General features: G+C 41.8%; 2 protein-coding genes across 2 annotated transcripts in view; both read left to right on the top strand.

The window, feature by feature from the left end:
• LOC117252559 (uncharacterized) overlaps positions 1-6,335 on the top strand; it is a 40,117-nt gene extending 33,782 nt beyond the window's left edge. Inside the window, exon 13 of the mRNA XM_078171062.1 lies at positions 302-6,335. Coding sequence (XP_078027188.1) covers positions 302-3,891 — 3,590 coding nt within the window. The 3' untranslated portion in view covers positions 3,892-6,335. The remainder of the gene's footprint in view (positions 1-301) is intronic.
• A 2,505-nt stretch (positions 6,336-8,840) lies between these two features.
• The window catches only part of LOC144464337 (uncharacterized), a 40,047-nt gene continuing 21,587 nt past the window's right edge, over positions 8,841-27,300 (top strand). The window contains exons 1-7 of the mRNA XM_078171061.1: positions 8,841-8,945; positions 10,795-10,927; positions 11,146-11,210; positions 13,020-13,098; positions 14,217-14,276; positions 18,848-20,107; positions 21,606-25,193. Of these exons, the coding sequence (XP_078027187.1) occupies positions 13,080-13,098; positions 14,217-14,276; positions 18,848-20,107; positions 21,606-25,193 (4,927 nt within the window). The 5' untranslated portion in view covers positions 8,841-8,945; positions 10,795-10,927; positions 11,146-11,210; positions 13,020-13,079. The remainder of the gene's footprint in view (positions 8,946-10,794; positions 10,928-11,145; positions 11,211-13,019; positions 13,099-14,216; positions 14,277-18,847; positions 20,108-21,605; positions 25,194-27,300) is intronic.

Here is a 27,300-nt window from a genome sequence, read left to right as displayed (position 1 = left end):
ATATCCATAGGTGGAGGCATGAGTTTCTGTCGACAGTTTGAGGATCCAATGGAGTTATTATGATTACCTGCAACCTCTTTTAATTATTTTTACAGGTTAAATATTTGTAAAACCCAGACAGATGTAAAGGGTGACCAATAGCACTGATTTATGTAAAAATACAGATAAAGATATGAGGTTTCTGCCCTGTGTTCAAGATTCATCAGAAATATTTTTATCATTTTAACATTTGACATTAGAAAAATAAAAGAAAATACTTGAAAATGTCTCTAAAGTAACTCCAGGTCTTCTTATTTCACAGGTGATGATGAGGAGCAGAGCCCAGAGTGTCTCAGGATTGTGCTGATAGGGAAGACTGGCTGTGGGAAGAGTTCTTCAGGAAACACCATCCTAGGAAGAGATGAGTTTGAAGCCGAATCAAGCCAAACATCAGTCACCAAACACTGTCAGAAAGCAGTGGGTGAGGTGGACGGTCGTCCTGTTGCTGTGGTCGACACTCCTGGTCTGTTTGACAATAGTTTAACTCATGAGGAAGTCACTGAAGAGATGGTGAAATGCATCAGTCTTCTGGCTCCAGGACCACATGTCTTCCTGTTGGTGTTACAAATCGGCAGATTAACATCAGAGGAGAAGGAGACATTAAAACTCATCAAGGAAGGCTTTGGGAAGAATGCTGAACAGTTCACCATCATTCTTTTAACTGGAGGAGATAAACTGGAAAATGAGGAGATGTCTATTGAAGAATACATTGAAAAATATTGTGATGACTCCTTTAAGAAGCTGATTGCTGACTGTGGAGGAAGATACCATGTGTTCAATAACTATGATAAACACAACCACAAACAAGTCAGTGAGTTGATAATCAAGATTGACACCATGGTGAAGACAAATGGAGGCAGCTGCTACACTAATGAGATGCTGCAAGAGGCCGAGGAAGCTATAAAGAAAGAAGTGCAGAGGATCCTGAAGGAGAAGGAAGAAGAGATGGAGAGAGAGAGGGAGGAGCTGAGAAGAAAACATGAGGAAGAGATGCAAGAGATGAAAATAAGAATGGAAGAGCAGAGAGCAGAAACTGAAAAGGAGAGAAAACTGAGAGAAAAACAACTTAAAGAAAAGGAGGAGAAGATCTACAAGGAACGTGAGGAGAGAGAGAAAGAACAGGAAATGAGAGAAGAAGAAGACAGGAAGGGAAAACGACAGGAAGAAATTCAACGACAGGAGATGGAACAAAAATTTGAAGCTTTGGAGCAACAAATAAGATCAGAGTCAGAATCAAAGGAAACTGTTGACAGAAAGCTGGAGGAGAGCAGAGAGGTGATGAGGAAAGAACGAGAGAATCGGGAGAAGGAAAGAAAAGAATGGTGGGAGAAACGAAAACAAGAAGATGAACAGAGACAAAAGGAGGAGCAAGCAAGACGAAAAAAGCTTCAAGAAGAATATGAACAGGAGAAAGAAAAATATGAAAACAAAACAAAAGCTGATAAAATGAGAAGGGAGCAGGAGGAGAAGAAGTGGAAAGAGTTGGAGGAAAACTATAAGACAAAACTGGAGGAAATTAAGAAAAAGTACAAGGAGGAGGCCAGAAATAAAGCTGAAGAGTTCAATGAATTCAGAGAGACAAAAAAGAAGGACCTTCAGGAAAAGGAGGAGAAGATCAACAAGGAACTTGAGGAGAGAGAGAAAGAACAGGAAATGAGAGAAGAAGAAGACAGGAAGAGAAAAGAAGAGGAAGAAATTCAACGACAGGAGTGGAAACAAAAATTTGAAGCTTTGGAGCAACAATTAAAGTTAGAGTTAGAATCAAAGGACAGAAAGCTGGAGGAGAGCAGAGAAGAGATGAGGAAAGAACGAGAGAACTGGGAGAGAAAACAAAAAGAATGGTGGGAGAAACGATATGACGAAGATGAACAGAGACAAAAGGAGGAACAAACAAGACTGAAAAAGCTTCAAGAAGAATACGATCAGGAGAGAGAGAGATATGAAAAGAAGAGAAAAGAAGAGGAGCGACTCAGAAGACAACAAGAGGAAAAAGAGAGAAAAGAAACTGAAGAACAACAGAGAGCAGAAATTGAAAAAGAGAGAAAACTGAGAGAAAAACTACTTCAAGAAAAGGAGGAGAGGATCAACAAGGAACGTGAGGAGAGAAAGAAAGAACAGGAAATGAGAGAAGAAGAAGACAGGAAGAGAAAACGACAGGAGGAAATTCAACGACAGGAGTGGGAACAAAAAGTTGAAGCTTTGGAGCAAAAATTAAAGTTAGAGTCAGAATCAAAGGACAGAAAGCTGGAGGAGAGCAGAGAGGTGATGAGGAAAGAACGAGAGAACTGGGAGAGAAAACAAAAAGAATGGTGGGAGAAACGATATGAAGAAGATGAACAGAGACGACAGGAAGAACAAACAAGACTGAAAAAGCTTCGAGAAGAATACGATCAGGAGAGAGAGAGATATGAAAAGAAGAGAAAAGAAGAGGAGCGACTCAGAAGAGAACAAGAGGAAAAAGAGAGAAAAGAAGTCGAGGACGAACAAAGTGCAAAAATTGAAAAGGAGAGAAAACTGAGAGAAAAACTACTTCAGGAAAAGGAGGAGAGGATCAACAAGGAACGTGAGGAAAGAAAGAAAGAACAGGAAATGAGAGAAGAAGAAGACAGGAAGAGAAAACGACAGGAAGAAATTCAGCGACAGGAGATGGAACAAAAATTTGAAGCTTTGGAGCAAAAATTAAAGTTAGAGTTAGAATTAAAGGAAACTATTGTCAGAAGGCTGGAGGAGAGCAGAGAGGTGATGAGGAAAGAACGAGAGAACTGGGAGAGAAAACAAAAAGAATGGTGGGAGAAACGATATGAAGAAGATGAACAGAGACGACAGGAAGAACAAACAAGACTGAAAAAGCTTCAAGAAGAATACAATCAGGAGAGAGAGAGATATGAAAAGAAGAGAAAAGAAGAGGAGCGACTCAGAAGAGAACAAGAGGAAAAAGAGAGAAAAGAAACTGAAGAACAACAGAGAGCAGAAATTGAAAAAGAGAGAAAACTGAGAGAAAAACTACTTCAAGAAAAGGAGGAGAGGATCAACAAGGAACGTGAGGAGAGAAAGAAAGAACAGGAAATGAGAGAAGAAGAAGACAGGAAGAGAAAACGACAGGAAGAAATTCAACGACAGGAGATGGAACAAAAAGTTGAAGCTTTGGAGCAAAAATTAAAGTTCGAGTCAGAATCAAAGGAAACTATTGTCAGAAAACTGGAGGAGAGCAGAGAAGAGATGAGGAAAGAACGAGAGAACTGGGAGAAAGAAAGAAAAGAATGGTGGGAGAAACGATATGAAGAAGATGAACAGAGACGACAGGAAGAACAAACAAGACTGAAAAAGCTTCAAGAAGAATACGATCAGGAGAGAGAGAGATATGAAAAGGAGAGAAAAGAAGAGGAGCGACTCAGAAGAGAACAAGAGGAAAAAGACATGGAAGAGAACTATAAGAAGAAAATGGAGAATCTGATGAAGAGACATGAAGAGGAGGCCAGAGAGAAAGCTGAAGAGTTCCGTGAATTCAAAGAGAAATACAAGAAGGAATGTGCAGCTCTAAAGCAGGAGCATGAGAGACAACTGAAAGACAAAGAGCAGCAGTATGAACTCTTAAAGGCTCGTTCAGACAGCAGTGAAGAACAACTGAAGAAAAAGCAGGAAGACATTTCTGACTTAGTGAAATGTGTGACCAGAAGGAGAGAAAATGTGCGAATAATCACTGACTTACAGAAAAAACAGGAACAAGAATTGAAACAGGTGAGAAATGAGGAGGAGAAGAAGGATCTGCAGAAAACACATGACAGAGAGATGAGTGACCTGATACAGACACTTCTGATACAAGACAACCCATCAATCTGTTGGACTTCATGAGGACTTGTCTCATGTAAATGTGACAGCAGAGCAGGTTCAGATGATTTTATTCTGCTGTTATTTGGTTTCAATATCTGGAACTTTAAAGAAGCAGAGACGTCACTGTGATGTTTGTCATGGCAACACAAAATGGTTTTCAGTGGCTGCCAGGTGTCTCAGCAGCGTCATACTCCACTGGTGGGGGCGGGACTAAAATGCGTCCTCACTGGAGACAATATTAAAGGATAGTTCTCTCACAAATGACAGTTCACTCAATATCTCCTCCCCTCTGTGCTGATGTGAGGATGGGTGAAGATCTCCAGTTCACAAAACACTCCTGGAGTTTCAGCAGAAAACAGCGTTGCAGCCAAATCCAGTGTAACTGAAGTGAACGGTGACCAGTTTTAAATGTAAAAAAACAAAACAAAATGTCTCATGTGATGTAATCCAAGTGTCCGAAAGCTGCGACATTCAAATTTGACTTGAAAGAGACCATTTTCACCATGTTTTTAGCCTAAATGTCAACTGTTGGTGAGCACACGCCTGAAGCGCGTACACAAACACGAGGAAGACGATAATCCTCTGGTGAAAAATGTTCACTACACACCAGGGCTGATCTGAGTGATTCAACAGAGGAGTAGAGATCCAGACAAAGAGCCGTTAGCCACAGCCATAGTCTGTATGGCTCATGTAGCGGTAGTCTGTGGTAATGTACCGTTCTTACACGCTGCTCTTGGATGAAGCATCCAGACAAAGAACATACTGGAACCATCAGTTTCAATATTTGTGCCAATAATAGAAGCTAAAACAGCTTCTTGTCATCTGAAATGTTATTTTAGATCCGACACGTGTTGCTTCCTGAAAACCAGGCAGATCTCTCTCTGTTGTGTGAGTGGCTTCCAGGTAGCATGGAAACACAGGTGTGCAGGTATCGCCAGATCTCATGTCATGACGTCGCTTGTGTTCGTGCTTTAGGCGTGTGCTCACGAACATGCACGCGGCTCCAGTCTGAGAGGCTACAGTTGATATTTAGGCTAAAGACATGGTGTCAATGGCATCTTTTGGGGTTGAACTTTGAACGTCGCGGCCTGCTGACACTTGGATTGTGTGTGTTCTTCTTTTTTACATTTAAAACTGGTCACCGTTCACTTCAGTTACACTGGATTTGGCTGCAATGCTGTTTTCTGCTGAAACTCAAGGAGCGTTTTGTGAACTGGAGATCTTCACCCATCCTCACATCAGCACAGAGGGGAGGAGATATTGAGTGAACTGTGGCTTTAAAGTGCAGGTAACTATAGCAACAGTACTGACAGCTCAGTTTTCTGACTGGTGAAACTAAAGCCTGGTGCAGAATACAAGACTTTGTAAGAGACAGAGTTGTTGTGCAGCTTTTGTCCCAGGCTGTGAACATGTTGACGTGGAGGTGCACTGATGACACAGCTGATCTTAGATGAGGTGTAACTGATTACAACGTTCACGAGCGAAGTGTACGATGATGATATTCAATGAAAAACGGTTCAGTATAGCCGCCTGTAGATGCTCTAACGTTAGACATGATCAACTTGTCTTTGGTTAGCAACTCGCTGTCTGATAATCCAGGTTGGTTCAGGTGGGTAAAGAGTTGTTTGACCTGAGTGATGTGTTGAGAGTTGCAGGGTTAATCTATGAACTGCTTTGGCTGACTGTTACCTTCAAAAACATGACTTAAAAAAAAAACCCAAACAAACATTCCCTAAAAAACAGGCCTTTAGAAAAATCACATCAACGGTGCTGCCAAATTATTGACATCAATAAATGTTCCTTCGTGCAAAGAGATCAATACAGATACATCAGTGATCAGATGAAATGCAGTCAGATTATCCCTGCTGATATATCCCAGGTCTAGATTCTTCTGTATCTTTGACTTGAACTCTTTAAATGAACAAAATGTCTGTTCAGTGACAAAGCAAGCTTTAAAACCTCAGTAACTCTCTGACTCTGTACAATAACATGTTTAAAACTTGTGGTGTTTCACTGTGTTTTCTGTAAAGTTTGTTAAAATAAGGATCATATTTTATATGTTTTTACTATGTAACCTTAAATATGTTGAGTATTGTCACAACTTATCTGTGTCATTACAAACAAATGAACATGAGAACATGACGTTTGTGATGTGAGATGAAATGTTCAGATGTCATTCAGCCTCTTTTGTCTGCAACACCCAAATCACACATCACACATCAAATATGAAATATTAAACCAACATTATTATAAACTGCTTATCAGATGAGTCACACTGATGAAGACTAACATCACAGACGATGACGCTATGATGTTCCTGTGCTTTGCTACATGCCAAATATGAGTGGATGCTTTACTGATTTCATTCATTTAGATCATAATTCAGACCAGTCTGTAATCACATGTTCTGTATTTGATCTTTTTCTTTCTCTCATTATAAAAGATGAATAAAGTGTCTGTGTGTAGTTCAGTGTGGACTGTTGTTGAGCTGTGTGTCTAAAACACATGAAACACATTATATGTGTAGCTACATGATGCTCCTGTAATCTGTAGCCAAGCTAATTAACAACATGTGTTCATGTAGCCTTTATTATCAGGCTCCTGCTTTATAATCTGAGCTATAATGTGTGTTTCTGTTTCATGTCATTTAAAGTTCCATAGTTATGAGAGCACACTGGAAGAGTCAGGTCAGATATTGTGTCTAAAGACCCCATGCTAACGTTAGCTCTGTCAGTTAGCTAATTCAGTGACCTAACAGTGTAACAGCTCCACCTGGCAGACAGTGTGTGTCAACAGTCACAACTCGTGTGTGTGTGTGTGTGTGTGTGTGTGTAGGAACTAGTTTGTGATGTGCAGCCTGTTTTAATGTAGTGACGTGTAAATCTCTGATGTCAGTGTTGATGAAGTTTGAACTTATGAGCCGTCACTTCCTGCCTCTGTGTCCCTCCCTTCAGCTGCATCTCTACGTCCCCAGGACCCTTCATCTCATTCTCTACCTGTCCACCAGGTGTCCTCAGACTTTCCCACCTGTCCCAGTCACCTGACTCCCACCTGCCCACCTGTTTCCACTTCCCCTCCCTGAACTGCTCACACTACATGACTCTGCTTCTGTCTCAGTGTGTTACTGGGTGTGAAGTGCACAGGGATGTGGTGTTTGTTGAAGATCCTCCTGAGTTTCTCCGACACTCCTGCGACATGAGGAATGACAGTGTTGTCTGGTTCTTGTGTCTCTTCCTCTCTGTCTGCTCTGGGTCTGTCTGAGGTTTTGGCCCAGTTGGGGTCGCTGATGTGTTTCTGTTCCTTCACCTTCCCCTCTGTCCTGGTGGGCACGTTTTCAGCCCGGTGATTCAGGGTCCTGGTGACTCCCAGCTTGTGCTCCAGTGGGTGGTGAGAGTCAAACAGCAGGTGCTGGTGTGTGTGTAGGTTTTCTGTACACCCCAATGTTCAGGTTTCTGTCCTCTTCAATGTGTACTGCACAGTCTAAGAAGGGTAGACTGTCTCCTCTGGCATCGTCCCATGTGAATTGGATATTGGGGTCCACTGCATTAATGTGTTCTGTGAAGGTTTCCACTTCCTCAGTTTTGATTTTGACCCAGGTGCCATCCACATATCTGAACCAGTGGCTAGGAGCAGTTTTCCAGATGTCATGGACCCTGAGGTGAGATTGTTTTGTAAAGTGCTGTTTCCAAGCTTAAGATTTAATCTCAGCTTTTAATCAGCGTCCTTAAAGTGATCAGAAAAAAATGGAAATCTACTGATGGCAACTGGGCAACTGTGCTGCTGAAGAAGTCATATGACATGCTAGAAAGCTCCTGCAGAGACCTCGAGGTGAGAGAGGTGATATTTGATGTTTTCATGGAGAGATGTGAGAGCTCTGGGGTCAGTCAGGAAGTGGAGACTGTAAAACTCTCAGTGAGCAGAGAAGAGGAGACGCAGAGATTAGTTTCAGAGGCTGCAGCTAGTTTGCTGAACTGGATTATATTAAATGAAGTGTGTTTTATTTGGTCTGATACAAACAACACAGCACGACCACAAAGATGCATCTCCTCTGCAGGCTCTGTAACAGGCCTGTACAGGACCGCAGCACATTTCAGCCTGCTGGGTTCCTAATTTTCTGGTCACCAAGGGTACACTGATGCTCATGAAGGTAAGAGCAACATGTATCTAATAATAATAATACATTTTATTTAAAACGTGCCTCCTTCCAAAACACCCAAGGTCACCCTACAGAGCATATGATAACAGAGAGAAGGAGACACATGAAGTGGGCAGACACGTGTTGTTGCTGTGATCAAATCAGTCAAATATCTGTATTAAACGTGCTTCATATAATCTCTCAACACACACATTCACCAACCTCCTCCCAGTGTTTTAATACTCTTTCAAATGTGTCAGAAACAGGTGGAGGTCCGAGTGCTTCTTAAATAGTTTCCCCACATCCTGACATGACCGGTGTGTGTCCAGCAGGTGGCGCTGTAACATCACACACCGAAGGAAGACGTGTGACACTTGACAGGCTGAACCAGAGCAGCTGGAATAAACAGCCTAACCAGCATTTGGACTTGACTGATATAAAATAAAGGTTTTATGAATAAAGAGTGAAAAAGCAACAGCTCTGCAGCTTTTATAGCAATCTGCTTTTCTGCACACACTCTGTTCATTTTGGATGACAGGAAGATCATGTATGCAACATCACTGGGACAATATGAATCATATCTCTTGATTTAAAACCCAAGTTCACACAGGAAATATGAAATGAAACAAACATGTCCAAATGCACATCAGACGAATCAAATCGTTTGAGAAGTAAATGATCATTTCCAGATGTTTCCTTTATAAAGTCAAAATTATTTTTAGGAAATATTACTTAACCATAAACACAGGCTGTAGTTCTTCTTCACTGATTTGATCACAGGTTTTATTGTTTTTTTTACGTCACCTGATGACGAGGAGTCCCGCCTTTTTGACTTGTAACTTTCGCTTTTGTCCTGCACTGATGGCGCAGCATGTGACCTTCAGCTGGTGAGGAAAGAGTTCAAACCAGATCAGTAACAGTGAAGGAATAAATAAAGGAGGTAAGTGAGGTCTGTCTGAACTCGGGTCTGTCAAGACAAACATCCGCTCAGAGATCCTGTCAAAGTGTCTGCAAGGAAACTGCGACACTTTGTGTTTCAGTGGAGCTGAGGATTCAGAGGAAGTCGTTTCACAGATGAAACTGTAAAAAACATTTTCTCTTAAATGTGTATGTGCAGCTCAGGTTCAAGCTTTCAGCGTTTTATCTCTGGCAGATTAATATCAGAGGTGATTCCGCCATGTTTGACCGGTGTCTCTGCAGAAAGAGGAACAAGAGCCATTAAAACTCCTCCATGCTACATTCACGGACATTTAGGAAAGTGTCGATACTTTCAGGTTTCTCAAGAAGAACACTGTGGGCATGTAGGGACTGGTTCACTGGCTGACGGACTCTCTGTACGTCAGTGTCATGTTGGTGCATGTGTCTGCAGTGTTTATCAGGGTAGTGTGTTCTTTTTACATCATTGACTCCTGGCAGAGGTGTTAGACCAAAGGACCCTACCTGTGGACCCTACCTGTGGACCCTACCTGTGGAGTCACATGTCCTTAGGGTCAAGGGTCATTGGGCAAAGTGTACCAGATAAAGGAAGAGGAAACTGCCTTGCTGAGATTTTTTTTTAGGAGCGACCCACAGTTAAGCAAAAATAGTCAAAAAACATGCACATCCCAAGGTCCATTTGGAGTGGGTGCTGGATACATATATATATAAAGTCATGAAAACGGAAAAAATGTACCGCACACCAAGTCTCAGCTCCCATTGAAGGCTTTTTTATTTGCGCTGTGACGTTTCGAGCACAAGGCTCTTTCTCAAACTGCTGTTAGTTTGGATAGACAGAGAGTTGGTCGCTTCAAAAGATATCTGCCCATACAACACATGTGATTTAACACACCTGGTGTCAGTTGGTATCAGTCAGTTTGGAAAAATACTTAGAAAAATATATAGAAAAATATTAAGAAAATACATTTGAAAAATACAGCAAGGTGCACCGAGACGTACATAGAAGGCACCTACATACCAAAGTAATATAAATCCACATGCAGACAATATGATGATATGATATGATTCAGTAAGTATACACACACAGGCAGCATAAAGTATGCATATCAGCATAACAAACAACAAGGTCACAGGTATGGTCTGGTGTCAAAGTCTTCGTTAAGGCCCTTAGGAGCCATGGTACCCAGAGTGTAGATCCAGAAAAGTTCTCGTTTAAGGAGCAAGGAGTTAATGCCCCCCCTCCAATGTTATGTTGGGCTTCAAAGAAATGAGCAGCCACAGGACTTGATGCAACATGATGTCTGATATTACTTCTGTGTTATGCGAGTTTTCAAAGATCTAGAAGTCTTACCAATGTATGCCAGACCACACGGGCATTTAAGCATGTAAATAACATTGGATGTGAGACAGGAATTGACTCCTTTTATGTTGTATCTTTTTCCTGTGTGAGGATGGAAAAAATGTTTAGTTTTGTGTGTGAAGTGACGTTGACAGTGGCCGCAGGGGTAATTGCCCGATGGAACATTGCTCAGAAAATGTGATGGAGAGGTGGGGGGAGGTCGGCCCTCACCAACATGTTCCGCAGGTTAGGGGGTCTTTTGTAGATCATCCGTGTTTTTTTTTAAAACAGTCTTTAAGAACAGGGTCCGTATCAATGATGTGCCAGTGTTCTTTAATCACATTTTCTATGTGTTTAGCAACAGGTGAGTATTCAACAGCACATACAACTCTAGGACTCCCAGTCTAGGTCTGGTGGTGATCAGACAATCAGATTGTGACACATTTGAAAAACGATTAGCAGCTTTATTGATCCAAGACTCTTTATAACCTCTGTTTCTGAATCTTCTCTCCAGCTCCTTGGATTGGGTGTTGAAGTCTTCATCTGAGCTACAGATTCTTCTGATTCTGTTGAAGTGGGAGGCTGGTAGGCCTCTCTTAAGAGCTGTGGGATGATATGAGTCACCATGGAGGAGAGAATTTCTGTCGGTGGGCTTGCGATATAAGTCTGTTTTAAGATTGTTATTTTCTTTGATTATCAAAATGTCCAAGAAATTCATTTGACCCACAGTTAGTAACAGTGTCAAAGTCCAACCTGAGAGCTGCTTCACCTGAGGACATATTTTAAATCATGTGTCAGACTTCACAGTTGTCACCTTGTGTTTTTACTCTGATCTGATGCTGACGGTGATGTTGACATGTTACAGGACAGACGGAGACACAGAGCCTTGTGACGTCAGCAGAGACCCTCAGTGAAGCAACACTGACACATGTAAGTATTCTCTGACTGTCCCAGTGCCATGCACTGATATTTGGCAGGGCAGGTGGTCAAGTGGAAAAAAGCGAATCCCTGCCACCATCACATAAAAAATTGTGCACACGCAAAGTGCATCCTGCAGAGAGGTTTCTGTCTGTCAGCACCAGAGGGTTTCTTGAGCTGGAGGTCTAAATACAGTACATCTGTGCACAGTAATGAGCAGGGAAATGTCTGTCTAGCTGATATATGAGGTGTCTAAATATCTATACTATATACACCCAGCAGCTGCTACACCTTCACTTTTTACATTTATCATTTCATAACAGGAAACAATAAAGCAAATAACCATCACAATCAACAAATCTTTATACAAAATTGAAAAATGCCGTTCTCTGAATATATAAAATAACAAACCAATCTGCCCTCTGAACTACAAATACCCTTTTCCATTGTCGCTCTCTGCCACATCAAGTCAGGCCATGCCGCGCCGATTTGTGTTTCCATTATCAGTTCAGACGCACTGTGCCATGTCGAGCAGCGCCAGACATGGACCTTCTCAGGAGTAGGTCCAAAACCTCGGCCGCCCACCTTCATGCAGGCAGCGGTGACATCTCGCCAACTGCAGCCAACCCCCGACGACCCCTGTTCTCCTTTCCAAACAAGCCGTGTGTGATGTGAGACTCTGTGAGTGCGTTCTCCTCTCCTCTCCTCTCCTCTCCTTCTTCTCATCTCTGCGTTATTGTCTCAGTTAGTCTGGCTGTCTTAAGATGTTTTAACAGTGGTTTAATTTCACAACAGAGACAAACAATGCTGAGTCTCAGGGAAACAGTATCGTTACCTGGCTGTCCATGACGGCAGGTCACAGTGTATAAGAGTGAATTCAATTGAATGTTCCTCTTTTCAGTGTTGCCCTTTGTAGACAGTCCCTGTTCACTCGGCTCCCAGCAGGCTGCAGAAATAAGCCCTGTTTCCACCGAGCAGTACGGTAGCATGGTTTAGTTCGCTGCGCTTTTTTCCTGTTCCCACAAGTAAAAGTTGTGGAAGGTACCAACAGAAGCGTTCCTTAGCGTCCCCATGTTTGGTCCCCCCTCTGTTGGGGTACCTAGCACACAGATCTGGTACTAAAAGGTGGAGCTGTGAACACTGCAGTCTGATTGGTCAGTAGAGGACGGTCACTCTGCTCAGGGCTGAGTTGTGTCTGGTTTTGAGGCTCATGTAACCACTGTTCATACTGTGGAGAGTTTTATTAGTAAACTGTAACTATAAAATGAAAGGATGTTTTGCTGCGTCTTGCAGTAATTCACTGGGCCGACTGCCGGGATTTTAAAGGTGGAACATCAGCTTGTAATGATACTCAGTGCACAAGCTGACGACGTGACTCAATCAACACACTGTTGGGATTCACTGGACCACATTTGATTTGTCATGTGTTAAAATCTAAACTGGAAATGTGAAGGTTTCTCCTCTTGCCATCTGATACGGTGAGAGATGTTCTTTGCTCCTCACACCTATTTGAGAGACAATTGACAGACAGACAGACAGACAGACAGTCTCCCTGCTCTACAGTTAAATGTGTCACAATGTTACCTGTGAAATATTCAGTGTGAGCTCAGTGGCTGTTTTTGTTAAGTGTGTGTCTGGTAACTTTACCACCTCCACTGAGGATCAGCTTTTCTATGGGAAGTGTCCAGATGAGAGACTCCTGGACGGGGCTTGACCAGTCCTGTAAAATATTATTACTTTCATGGTGTGTAACACGAGGAAGCAACAGACGAGGTTAGACAGGTCACCCAGACACTTGAACATTTTATATTCTCTTTTTAGGTTCTACAATCCTGCTGTTGGTTTCCAGTTGAATCAGTCTCTGACTGACTGCCTGACATCATGGCGACTGCAGCACCTGGTGAGTTCAGTCACACTTTATTATTCTGGATAACACACTGTCTGCTCTCATCATCTGCGTCACAACAGCATCCTCTTCCTTCTTCCTGCATGAACAGTCATTGGGTTTCTACAGCGTCATGTCCACTTCTGCTGATAAATGTTGTTGTGGATGTATTATTATAACTGTTGTACCTACAGTAGCATTCCTGTGGACTTATCCAGTGTTTACTGGGACATGGCTTCATTGTATTATCAGAACATTGTTCTGAAATGTGTCTTACTGTATGTTCCAAGGCAAAAACATCATTTCATCAAACATCTGTAACTACAGTTCCCATCACCCTCTTTAAATGGGCACTTTGTGTGCAAACATGAATCAAGGCCTCGTTGACTAAACCTGACATTGTGCAAAAGATTGTATATTTTTTATTTTGCTGTATGTGTCATCTTTCCAAACTCAGCAGTGTTAACATCAGAATAAAGTATTGTGTTCCTTGGTCCAGGGTAACAAGAAGACACTAGCAGTTTTATACTTTCTGGATTAGACTCAAGCTGACACCTTGTATAATCAGTTTTTAGTCATGCCCTGAGGTGTCTGCATTCTGGGATTAAATATTCAGATGTTTCTCAGAGATGTGCCACGCTGTTGTTGAGTCTGCTCCAGAAGAACATGGCAGAAACCTTTTTACCAGTTTAAAATAAACACGCTCGACCTGTTCATATGAGTCAGCTGTGAGTTTGTCAGTGAGACTCCAGTCTGCAGTCCAGTTAATCTCATGGTCTCAAACTACAACAGATTTACATGATACTTTAATATTTGCACTACACTTTTATGGCTTGTGCTACAAAACTTTAAACTTCTGTAGCACCACTGTTTTATGCAAAAAAAAATTCACCGTACAGCCCTGTACAATCATTTCCATAACATGCTTAAAAATTACCAATGTGTATGGGAACCAATAACCTGGCCAAAGATTTGAAAATTCTTTACAAATTACTAGCAAATGTAAGGAGCCCAAAAGATGGTATTCAGGATGGCATTAATAAGAACCAACATAAATCAACAGCAGCGTGTCCTTAATTGAAGGTTGTGAATGAATTCACATGTGAGTGAATCATTGTTGTGTGTTTTTACAGAAACAGATGATCTGCAACCTGTGAAGCGGAGCAGCAGCTATGAACGGCTGCCACCGACCAGTGAGTTAAACTGAACTGACTCAGAATTATTCTTCTGTATATTAAAGCAACTCTTACCTTTCTTGCATTTCACACAGCACTTGAAAAAAATTAATAAAATAAGAGAAAAATTTGAACATCCACAACTCCGCCTCCCACCAAAGGCCTACTCTCCCCTCCTCCATTATGTCCTCATTACGTCTATGATAGACGTAGGTGTTGGCAAGGCAACATTAGATACACCGAGGAGGAGAGCGAGTGTAACACACCAAGAGAAGAAGAAATATGCTAAACTAGGTCTGGTTACTACAACGTTAACGTTACAGCCAAGACAGTCAAACGCAACCCCAGAGTTTTTAAACTCAACCGGGGTCAGTGATGACTGATGAGTTTTATAATATAACATAAACGCTAATGTTAGATAGTACTGGTGACTGGCAACAAACAAGGAAGATAATACAGAGGTTCAGGGAACCATATGAGAATGGTATAATTATGTAAGCGATAATGTATAGTGAGCCGGTGACAGTTGAAAAATAACTCCCGACAGGTTCCATTTCTCTGAAGGGAGTTATTTTTCAAATGTCACCGGCTCACTATATATTATCCCGCTAAGAACATGGCTTACTACTAAAACATTCAGTGATGTGACACAAAATAATAATTAAAGCATGTTTTATTGATTCAGAATTCGCAAAAAGGAATGTGTCTGTACTCTGTATCCATGGCAACGGCAGCCTAATGATAATTAATATTGAATTGGACGTGAGAGAGGGAGAATGGTAGCTCTTTTAGGACGTTGATGTTGATTGTTTTTTCTTCCTCTCCTTCCACTGCACCATTTGCTGTACCTGAAAACACAATTGACTATGGCTAAGCCACGCCCCCTTCCACCACTGACAAACTATCAACATTCAGTGCCCGGCGCTATGGCAGGTGTCACAGTACACGGCATTTCACAGGAGGCAACTGATGATTTTTGGAGACATAACGATCAGATGTCATTGAGAAGTAACCAAAAGGGCCTAAACTACGCATTGGAGGGATATATTCATCATTTTATTGTTGAGAAGGTCGATGAAAAGCTTAAATTACAAGCCAAAATTTACAGGTCACAGTGTACGCTTGTGAACCGCATCTGGTTGCCGTCACCATCAAAGACAACAAGTTAAAGTGCCACTGAAGTTAAGGTTTTTGGCTCAGAATATGAGAAAAGGATAACGGCCTTTTTACCATCTTTACCAAGAGTGTCTCTCCGTTAGTTTGGTGCTACAGTATTTACACTGAATCATTCAGCATAACGTTTGCCAACCTTTGTTATCTCTGCCATTACAGATAAGTTAATGAAGCTAAGCTCCAGAAGTTAACGTTAGCTTAACTAGAGCCCTTTGGACAACAGCTAACAATGATGTACGATCACCAAAGTACAAAACTAGAACAAAATAGGCTAATGAACTCCCAGCAAACAAGGTGACATGATGAACAACGCAGCTAGGAGCTAACGTTAGGCTAACTTTAGCTAACGTTAGCTAGAGATGTTAAAGATAACTTTATATTTCTTTCCAGCAAAGTGACAATATGTTGCCTCAAACACAATGTTGACTTACCTTAGAACAGATGTAGACATCATTGTTAATCTTATTCACGTTGAGTTGATGTTGTGGTCTAACGTTACCACACAACTTTATCCAAAGGAGACACTTTTCTCGCTTGAGATGTGGTTTAAAGTGTAAAAAATACACGTGGTCGCCCAGCCTCTCAGGATACCTTGTGTCAGAGTTGCATGTACCCCATGCACACCGTTTGACCATTTTTAAACTTCAAATCTCAGAAAAAGCTCATAAAACTGAACAAAACTGACTTTGTGTAATGCATTTCAATGGACGTCCAGGCAGAGAATGTCCCAGTGTATGGGAATGGCTATACGCACTGTGATTGGCTCATCACGTTTGAGGGTAGGACTTAGCCATAGGTCAATTGTTACAAGTGTTACAACTGGCATCAATATTATTAAATTGCTGGCAGAGTGTATTGACAGAGGAGAGGCATTCACCAGACAAACTGCTGCCGTTTTCTGGAGCGGAGGAGAGGATTTTACTCCACTTCTCCCTAGTCTCACTCACCAGACCTTTCTCAAGAAAAGAAAGGTCTGGCTGCGCCGACTCTCACTTTAAGATTGGAGAAAAAAACGCCCCGGCTTTTTTTTATTTCTTTCAACCAATCACAATCGTTCTGGGCGGTGCCACAGCAATGGTGCGCTTGCAAAAATATTGCCGGGGGGAAACAGGTTTTGGTGTAACACGCCCACAAAAATATCGCCTACAGGACGCGAACCATGACAGAAAAATGGCTACATCCCCGCAAGATCAAACACCGCAAAAGTTAGTAAAGGACGTTTGTTGACTATGAGGACCGGAGGTGGTAGGGCGGGACTTCAGCAGGTGGCTCGTTCCACCCAATGAGAGGCTGATCTATGCAGCGAACTTCCACCCACTCAGACTGCTTCTCCCGGTCGGAGATGCTGGGTGCCCAGTAGCTGCGAAGGCTGCCCTCACATTTATGGCCAGTGACCAACATGATATCCCTGCTCTCCAGGATAGCTTGGGAGAGCAACTGCACAGCCGTGGCCCTCAGGCCGTGGTTAGCGTATCTTCGAGAGAGCCCGGCGGCCTCGCTGATCCTGGGCAGCATTTGCCCGAGTAAGTTGTGGCCCATGGGCTCCCAAGAGTACCACACAGCCTCTCTGTTGAGAACATCTTGATCTTTTTAAGCGGGTGCAGGTAAAATGATTTAGCATCAGGGGGGCAAAGTGATAAATATTTTTTAATAAATTTGACGGGACAATTTGGGTTTGTGGCTCTCCGAATATGCATCCTCTGTAAATTTGTTTGCATGGATCTCTGGGATCTTTGTGATTTTTCGTTTTGGGGTTGTGGGAAAGGGTAAAATACTCCACTCCATTTTCATCCGTCTTCAGCTTAAATGCATCCCTCGTCAGGTCACAGTTCCCCTCTCTGCCACGTCTGGCTAGATGGAGCTGGACCTCAAACCACACTATCTTTACCACCATGCTGGCTGTGGTTGGTGACAGTGCTGCCGATGACCTGATGAGCAGTAAGTCTGAGGCTGAGAGGGGGGGATGGTGCCCGCTCACATCTTGCCCGTTTTTGCGCAGGGTTTTGATCACTGATTTGAACACCCCGTTGCTGGATGTGAAAGAGGGACTTTTTAAGATGTCGAATTTGGAGAAGTGACAGGATATCCAAGATCTGAGAGAGACATAGCTGGTGACAGAATTTTGTAATGATGGATAAAAGGACCTCAGTACCTGATTTAGGTGCTTGGCATCATAGATTTCAAGATCAGTTTCAATTTTTTTCTCCTCTAACCAGTCTTTTAGCACGTTGATGGCCCATGCTGTGTTCTTCTTTGTGTTTTTCGTGTCTGTCCGCTTCAATCTGGTCAATCTCAGAGTCTTCTAGTTGTTTGTGCCGGTTTGCTCCTGACAGCCCTGCGATTTTCTCTTCCTTTCTTTTTCTTTTTTGCTGGGGACATGTCATTGTTTAGCCAAACATCAAGCGTTTTGTCCTCTCTAAAAACGTTAAAAGTGATGCCCTGAAAATGCTGCATTTTGCCACTCCGATCATATTTGGTCTGTGTGGACTAACATTAACTGATTTTGACGCTCCTCAGTCGAAGGCCGTTGCTATGGCATCCCTAGCAACAGAGCAGCAGAGCAGCGGTGATACCTCAAGAAATGAACACCGCAGACTTTTGTTGATTGACCAGTCAGAATCAAGTATTTAAAGGGATAGTGCACCCAAAAATGAAAATTCAGCCATTATCTACTCACCCATATGCCGATGGAGGCTCAGGTGAAGTTTTAGAGTCCTCACATCACTTGCGGAGATCAGCAGGGGGAGCGGCTAGCACACCTAGTGGCAGACGGCGCCCCAGACTAACGTCCAAGAACACAAAATTGAATCCACAGAGTATCTCCATACTGCTCATCCATAGTGATCCAAGTGTCCTGAAGCCCCGACATAAAAAGTTGTTTGGAAAAACGTCATATGAACTCTGTTTGTAGCCTCACTGTAGCCTGTAGCTCTGACTGCCTCTGTGTGCTCCGCGCTCACGTGTGTGCGCTCAGGGTGATCATTTCATTTACATTTTGAATTCATACATTAATTCATTTACATTTTAGTGTGCCATCAGCTTATTAATAGTATTTTAACCTAAACAAAAAAAGAGTGTAAAAATTCCAGAAAGGTAAGTTTTGCTTTAATATCTCACTACAGTGTTTATATGTGGTGGGTTTGAACACATTTTATTTGAATATTTTCAAACTAACTGGTGAATTGAAGTGTCAAGACAACAGCCAACAGTGTCCAGTGTTTCCCCTGTATGTATTCAGCAGCAGTGCTGCTGTAAAAAAGAATCAATCACTATCTCTACCTGGAAATGTTGCATTCACTTAAGTCCATCTTAAAAATCTGTGACTTCCTCATTGGTTAAAAACCCAATGGTATTGTGTTCATTTTTTACAAAGTCAGTACTGAGTAGATTTTTCTAATTCAGTGTTTGTTTTCCAGTGTGTGAGCTGAGGGTTGTTCTGCTGGGGAACAGCTGGTCTCAGAGGAGTTCAGTGGGGAACTTCATACTGGGAGAGACTAAGTTCAACACTGAGGAAGAACCAGACTGCTGTCTGACAGAAAGAGGACAGATAAAGGACAAAGAAATAGTTCTGATCAACACTCCAGATCTGCTGCATCTCAACATCTCTGAAGACAAACTGTCAGAACATGTAGAAAAGTGTGTGAGACTCTCTGATCCTGGACCTCATGTGTTCCTGCTGGTTCTACAGCCTGAAGACTTCACTGAGGAACACAAACTGAGACTCTGCAGAGTCCTGAAACTCTTCAGTGATCAATCATTTGATCATTCATTGATACTGATATCAACACCCAGAGAGGAGAGCTCAGGTTTCAAAGATGAACCAGACCAGCCCTTAAAAGACATGATCAGTATGTGTAGATACAGATACCTGAAGCAGAAGAACCTTGAACGTCCAGAGCTGTTAACACGATTGGGTCAAACTGCAAAGGAGAACAATGGAGAGCATGTGAGCTGTGATGTGTTTGAGGACAAGGATGCAGGTCTGATAATGACACCAAAGTCTGAACCCATCAGAGCAGCATTAAACCTGGTCCTGTGTGGGAGGAGAGGAGCAGGGAAGACTTCAGCAGCCAAGGCCATTTTAGGTCAGACAGAGCTTCATTCAGTCTCCAGCTCATCAGAGTGTGTTAAACATCAGGGAGAGGTGTGTGGACGTTGGGTTTCCCTGGTGGAGCTGCCTGCCTTGTATGGAAAACCTCAGGAGGCAGTGATGGAGGAATCATTCAGGTGTATCTCCCTCTGTGATCCTGAGGGCGTCCATGCCTTCATCCTGGTCCTACCTGTGGGTCCCCTCACTGATGAAGACAAGGGAGAGTTAGAGACCATCAGGAACACATTCAGCTCTGGAGTCAATGACTTCACCTTGATCCTGTTCACTGTGTACTCAGATCCTACAGCTCCAGCTGTTGTTAACTTTCTAAAGGAGAACAGAGACATCCAGGAGCTCTGTCAGAGCTGTGGAGGAAGATATGTTGTTCTCAACATCAAGGACCAGCAGCAGATCCCAGAGCTGTTGGATGCTGTGGGAAAGATGAGAGCCTACGAGGATAAACCACACTGTTATACAACAGGGATCTTTGCACATGGCAAGATGGATACAATCCTCCAACAACAGAAACACATCACCACATTGCAAGCTGAGCTGAATGAACTGAAGACAAAGAGCACAGTCACTTGTAAGTAATTTAATAGAAAAAGAATGTTTTCATTCTTAACTATCATTCCTATAGTAAAGCGTACACAAATTAGCCACCGCTTTGTGTGTTTCCTCCTCCATCACTACAGTGTCAAGTCTTACTATCTGCTGCTAACAGTGACAGCAGCAAATGTTGCCAATTTTCTCAATTACCTCAACTAACTGATGCCAAACTTTGGCATGAAATGTAGACATTTTGATTGCCTGCCAAATAACAGTTAATTTTTCAGTGGTTAAAAAAATAAAATAACTCAGACTGAACACATTATTTTGGTGGAACATTTGCATATGGGGAGGCGAGCTCTTTCATTAAAATGGCTCCACGAAATAAAACAACACAATAATTAGTAATAGACAGATGTCAACTGTTTGATTGAACTTTTAGTGATAAAAAGACAATCATAATTTAATAGTCAGTGCCCCAGAGGTGAAGCCTGACTCAAGCAAGCAAAGTGATCAGAGTTGTTTTAGATTTCCAAACAAATCTCAGGACACAAACAGCAAACTTGTGCTAATACAATAAATGCCTCACTTTACACTGTAATTCTGCCATTTTCTCTCTTCTCCAAAGTAGAAAACCTCCCTCTTCATACCATGAATAGATATCTGTTTCTGGCTGGCAGTGATCAGCAACAGCTAATGTAGCTAGCACGCTAGTGCTAGTGAGCCTTTATTTTCCCAGGGTAAATCAATCAATCATGCAGATGGGAACCAATCTAATAAAAACAAAAAACACGTTTTCTTGTGGTGTCCCTTCTAAAATGAGCAGAGGTGAAAGTTACTATATTCTGTTCTGATCAAGGAGTTGATGATAAGCAGACAATGTTGGCTAGCTAGCAGGCTAACTGGTTGAAAAGTTGTTTACCTCCATATTAAATTATAATATATAGGGAGGAGTCCACAATAATTAACCACAGAGAATAAGACACATCCAGGTGTTTTTACAGTTTCATTTGACAATGAATTATTCACACCATAAATAATTCAGTTCATGTTGGCCAAACACACTTATGTATTGATCGTCCAGCAGTGATTATAGCCTAAATAATAAGATTTTACTTAACTGAAGACGCAGTTCCCTCAATACTTGCATTTACTTACAGACAAGTCTTGCTCTCTCCCATATGGTGGCACCATTGACATACGATCCAGCGGTCATTAAAGCATCTATGTTTCTATATCCATAGGTGGAGGCATGAGTTTCTGTCGACAGTTTGAGGATCCAATGGAGTTATTATGATTACCTGCAACCTCTTTTAATTATTTTTACAGGTTAAATATTTGTAAAACCCAGACAGATGTAAAGGGTGACCAATAGCACTGATTTATGTAAAAATACAGATAAAGATATGAGGTTTCTGCCCTGTGTTCAAGATTCATCAGAAATATTTTTATCATTTTAACATTTGACATTAGAAAAATAAAAGAAAATACTTGAAAATGTCTCTAAAGTAACTCCAGGTCTTCTTATTTCACAGGTGATGATGAGGAGCAGAGCCCAGAGTGTCTCAGGATTGTGCTGATAGGGAAGACTGGCTGTGGGAAGAGTTCTTCAGGAAACACCATCCTAGGAAGAGATGAGTTTGAAGCCGAATCAAGCCAAACATCAGTCACCAAACACTGTCAGAAAGCAGTGGGTGAGGTGGACGGTCGTCCTGTTGCTGTGGTCGACACTCCTGGTCTGTTTGACAATAGTTTAACTCATGAGGAAGTCACTGAAGAGATGGTGAAATGCATCAGTCTTCTGGCTCCAGGACCACATGTCTTCCTGTTGGTGTTACAAATCGGCAGATTAACATCAGAGGAGAAGGAGACATTAAAACTCATCAAGGAAGGCTTTGGGAAGAATGCTGAACAGTTCACCATCATTCTTTTAACTGGAGGAGATAAACTGGAAAATGAGGAGATGTCTATTGAAGAATACATTGAAAAATATTGTGATGACTCCTTTAAGAAGCTGATTGCTGACTGTGGAGGAAGATACCATGTGTTCAATAACTATGATAAACACAACCACAAACAAGTCAGTGAGTTGATAATCAAGATTGACACCATGGTGAAGACAAGTGGAGGCAGCTGCTACACTAATGAGATGCTGCAAGAGGCCGAGGAAGCTATAAAGAAAGAAGTGCAGAGGATCCTGAAGGAGAAGGAAGAAGAGATGGAGAGAGAGAGGGAGGAGCTGAGAAGAAAACATGAGGAAGAGATGCAAGAGATGAAAATAAGAATGGAAGAGCAGAGAGCAGAAACTGAAAAGGAGAGAAAACTGAGAGAAAAACAACTTAAAGAAAAGGAGGAGAAGATCTACAAGGAACGTGAGGAGAGAGAGAAAGAACAGGAAATGAGAGAAGAAGAAGACAGGAAGAGAAGACGACAGGAAGAAATTCAACGACAGGAGATGGAACAAAAATTTGAAGCTTTGGAGCAACAAATAAGATCAGAGTCAGAATCAAAGGAAACTGTTGACAGAAAGCTGGAGGAGAGCAGAGAGGTGATGAGGAAAGAACGAGAGAATCGGGAGAAGGAAAGAAAAGAATGGTGGGAGAAACGAAAACAAGAAGATGAACAGAGACAAAAGGAGGAGCAAGCAAGACGAAAAAAGCTTCAAGAAGAATATGAACAGGAGAAAGAAAAATATGAAAACAAAACAAAAGCTGATAAAATGAGAAGGGAGCAGGAGGAGAAGAAGTGGAAAGAGTTGGAGGAAAACTATAAGACAAAACTGGAGGAAATTAAGAAAAAGTACAAGGAGGAGGCCAGAAATAAAGCTGAAGAGTTCAATGAATTCAGAGAGACAAAAAAGAAGGACCTTCAGGAAAAGGAGGAGAAGATCAACAAGGAACTTGAGGAGAGAGAGAAAGAACAGGAAATGAGAGAAGAAGAAGACAGGAAGAGAAAAGAAGAGGAAGAAATTCAACGACAGGAGTGGAAACAAAAATTTGAAGCTTTGGAGCAACAATTAAAGTTAGAGTTAGAATCAAAGGACAGAAGGCTGGAGGAGAGCAGAGAAGAGATGAGGAAAGAACGAGAGAACTGGGAGAGAAAACAAAAAGAATGGTGGGAGAAACGATATGACGAAGATGAACAGAGACAAAAGGAGGAACAAACAAGACTGAAAAAGCTTCAAGAAGAATACGATCAGGAGAGAGAGAGATATGAAAAGAAGAGAAAAGAAGAGGAGCGACTCAGAAGACAACAAGAGGAAAAAGAGAGAAAAGAAACTGAAGAACAACAGAGAGCAGAAATTGAAAAAGAGAGAAAACTGAGAGAAAAACTACTTCAAGAAAAGGAGGAGAGGATCAACAAGGAACGTGAGGAGAGAAAGAAAGAACAGGAAATGAGAGAAGAAGAAGACAGGAAGAGAAAACGACAGGAGGAAATTCAACGACAGGAGTGGGAACAAAAAGTTGAAGCTTTGGAGCAAAAATTAAAGTTAGAGTCAGAATCAAAGGACAGAAAGCTGGAGGAGAGCAGAGAGGTGATGAGGAAAGAACGAGAGAACTGGGAGAGAAAACAAAAAGAATGGTGGGAGAAACGATATGAAGAAGATGAACAGAGACGACAGGAAGAACAAACAAGACTGAAAAAGCTTCGAGAAGAATACGATCAGGAGAGAGAGAGATATGAAAAGAAGAGAAAAGAAGAGGAGCGACTCAGAAGAGAACAAGAGGAAAAAGAGAGAAAAGAAGTCGAGGACGAACAAAGTGCAAAAATTGAAAAGGAGAGAAAACTGAGAGAAAAACTACTTCAGGAAAAGGAGGAGAGGATCAACAAGGAACGTGAGGAAAGAAAGAAAGAACAGGAAATGAGAGAAGAAGAAGACAGGAAGAGAAAACGACAGGAAGAAATTCAGCGACAGGAGATGGAACAAAAATTTGAAGCTTTGGAGCAAAAATTAAAGTTAGAGTTAGAATTAAAGGAAACTATTGTCAGAAGGCTGGAGGAGAGCAGAGAGGTGATGAGGAAAGAACGAGAGAACTGGGAGAGAAAACAAAAAGAATGGTGGGAGAAACGATATGAAGAAGATGAACAGAGACGACAGGAAGAACAAACAAGACTGAAAAAGCTTCAAGAAGAATACAATCAGGAGAGAGAGAGATATGAAAAGAAGAGAAAAGAAGAGGAGCGACTCAGAAGAGAACAAGAGGAAAAAGAGAGAAAAGAAACTGAAGAACAACAGAGAGCAGAAATTGAAAAAGAGAGAAAACTGAGAGAAAAACTACTTCAAGAAAAGGAGGAGAGAATCAACAAGGAACGTGAGGAGAGAAAGAAAGAACAGGAAATGAGAGAAGAAGAAGACAGGAAGAGAAAACGACAGGAAGAAATTCAACGACAGGAGATGGAACAAAAAGTTGAAGCTTTGGAGCAAAAATTAAAGTTCGAGTCAGAATCAAAGGAAACTATTGTCAGAAAACTGGAGGAGAGCAGAGAAGAGATGAGGAAAGAACGAGAGAACTGGGAGAAAGAAAGAAAAGAATGGTGGGAGAAACGATATGAAGAAGATGAACAGAGACGACAGGAAGAACAAACAAGACTGAAAAAGCTTCAAGAAGAATACGATCAGGAGAGAGAGAGATATGAAAAGAAGAGAAAAGAAGAGGAGCGACTCAGAAGAGAACAAGAGGAAAAAGACATGGAAGAGAACTATAAGAAGAAAATGGAGAATCTGATGAAGAGACATGAAGAGGAGGCCAGAGAGAAAGATGAAGAGTTCCGTGAATTCAAAGAGAAATACAAGAAGGAATGTGCAGCTCTAAAGCAGGAGCATGAGAGACAACTGAAAGACAAAGAGCAGCAGTATGAACTCTTAAAGGCTCGTTCAGACAGCAGTGAAGAACAACTGAAGAAAAAGCAGGAAGACATTTCTGACTTAGTGAAATGTGTGACCAGAAGGAGAGAAAATGTGGGAATAATCACTGACTTACAGAAAAAACAGGAACAAGAATTGAAACAGGTGAGAAATGAGGAGGAGAAGAAGGATCTGCAGAAAACACATGACAGAGAGATGAGTGACCTGATACAGACACTTCTGACACAAGAGGACACATCATGGTGTCACATTTTATGAGGACTTGTCTCATGTAAATGTGACAGCAGAGCAGGTTCAGATGATTTTATTCTGCTGTTATTTGGTTTCAATATCTGGAACTTTAAAGAAGCAGAGACGTCACTGTGATGTTTGTCATGGCAACACAAAATGGTTTTCAGTGGCTGCCAGGTGTCTCAGCAGCGTCTTACTCCACTGGTGGGGGCGGGACTAAAATGCGTCCTCACTGGAGACAATATTAAAGGGATAGTTCTCTCACAAATGACAGTTCACTCAATATCTCCTCCCCTCTGTGCTGATGTGAGGATGGGTGAAGATCTCCAGTTCACAAAACACTCCTGGAGTTTCAGCAGAAAACAGCGTTGCAGCCAAATCCAGTGTAACTGAAGTGAACGGTGACCAGTTTTAAATGTAAAAAAACAAAACAAAATGTCTCATGTGATGTAATCCAAGTGTCCGAAAGCTGCGACATTCAAATTTGACTTGAAAGAGACCATTTTCACCATGTTTTTAGCCTAAATGTCAACTGTTGGTGAGCACACGCCTGAAGCGCGTACACAAACACGAGGAAGACGATAATCCTCTGGTGAAAAATGTTCACTACACACCAGGGCTGATCTGAGTGATTCAACAGAGGAGTAGAGATCCAGACAAAGAGCCGTTAGCCACAGCCATAGTCTGTATGGCTCATGTAGCGGTAGTCTGTGGTAATGTACCGTTCTTACACGCTGCTCTTGGATGAAGCATCCAGACAAAGAACATACTGGAACCATCAGTTTCAATATTTGTGCCAATAATAGAAGCTAAAACAGCTTCTTGTCATCTGAAATGTTATTTTAGATCCGACACGTGTTGCTTCCTGAAAACCAGGCAGATCTCTCTCTGTTGTGTGAGTGGCTTCCAGGTAGCATGGAAACACAGGTGTGCAGGTATCGCCAGATCTCATGTCATGACGTCGCTTGTGTTCGTGCTTTAGGCGTGTGCTCACGAACATGCACGCGGCTCCAGTCTGAGAGGCTACAGTTGATATTTAGGCTAAAGACATGGTGTCAATGGCATCTTTTGGGGTTGAACTTTGAACGTCGCGGCCTGCTGACACTTGGATTGTGTGTGTTCTTCTTTTTTACATTTAAAACTGGTCACCGTTCACTTCAGTTACACTGGATTTGGCTGCAATGCTGTTTTCTGCTGAAACTCAAGGAGCGTTTTGTGAACTGGAGATCTTCACCCATCCTCACATCAGCACAGAGGGGAGGAGATATTGAGTGAACTGTGGCTTTAAAGTGCAGGTAACTATAGCAACAGTACTGACAGCTCAGTTTTCTGACTGGTGAAACTAAAGCCTGGTGCAGAATACAAGACTTTGTAAGAGACAGAGTTGTTGTGCAGCTTTTGTCCCAGGCTGTGAACATGTTGACGTGGAGGTGCACTGATGACACAGCTGATCTTAGATGAGGTGTAACTGATTACAACGTTCACGAGCGAAGTGTACGATGATGATATTCAATGAAAAACGGTTCAGTATAGCCGCCTGTAGATGCTCTAACGTTAGACATGATCAACTTGTCTTTGGTTAGCAACTCGCTGTCTGATAATCCAGGTTGGTTCAGGTGGGTAAAGAGTTGTTTGACCTGAGTGATGTGTTGAGAGTTGCAGGGTTAATCTATGAACTGCTTTGGCTGACTGTTACCTTCAAAAACATGACTTAAAAAAAAAACCCAAACAAACATTCCCTAAAAAACAGGCCTTTAGAAAAATCACATCAACGGTGCTGCCAAATTATTGACATCAATAAATGTTCCTTCGTGCAAAGAGATCAATACAGATACATCAGTGATCAGATGAAATGCAGTCAGATTATCCCTGCTGATATATCCCAGGTCTAGATTCTTCTGTATCTTTGACTTGAACTCTTTAAATGAACAAAATGTCTGTTCAGTGACAAAGCAAGCTTTAAAACCTCAGTAACTCTCTGACTCTGTACAATAACATGTTTAAAACTTGTGGTGTTTCACTGTGTTTTCTGTAAAGTTTGTTAAAATAAGGATCATATTTTATATGTTTTTACTATGTAACCTTAAATATGTTGAGTATTGTCACAACTTATCTGTGTCATTACAAACAAA

The sequence above is a fragment of the Epinephelus lanceolatus genome, chromosome 9 (assembly GCF_041903045.1).
Source record: "Epinephelus lanceolatus isolate andai-2023 chromosome 9, ASM4190304v1, whole genome shotgun sequence".
Taxonomy (NCBI): Eukaryota; Metazoa; Chordata; class Actinopteri; order Perciformes; family Serranidae; genus Epinephelus; species Epinephelus lanceolatus.
Note: the sequence above shows the minus strand (reverse complement) of the source record. Positions and strands in the feature narration are given on the sequence as shown.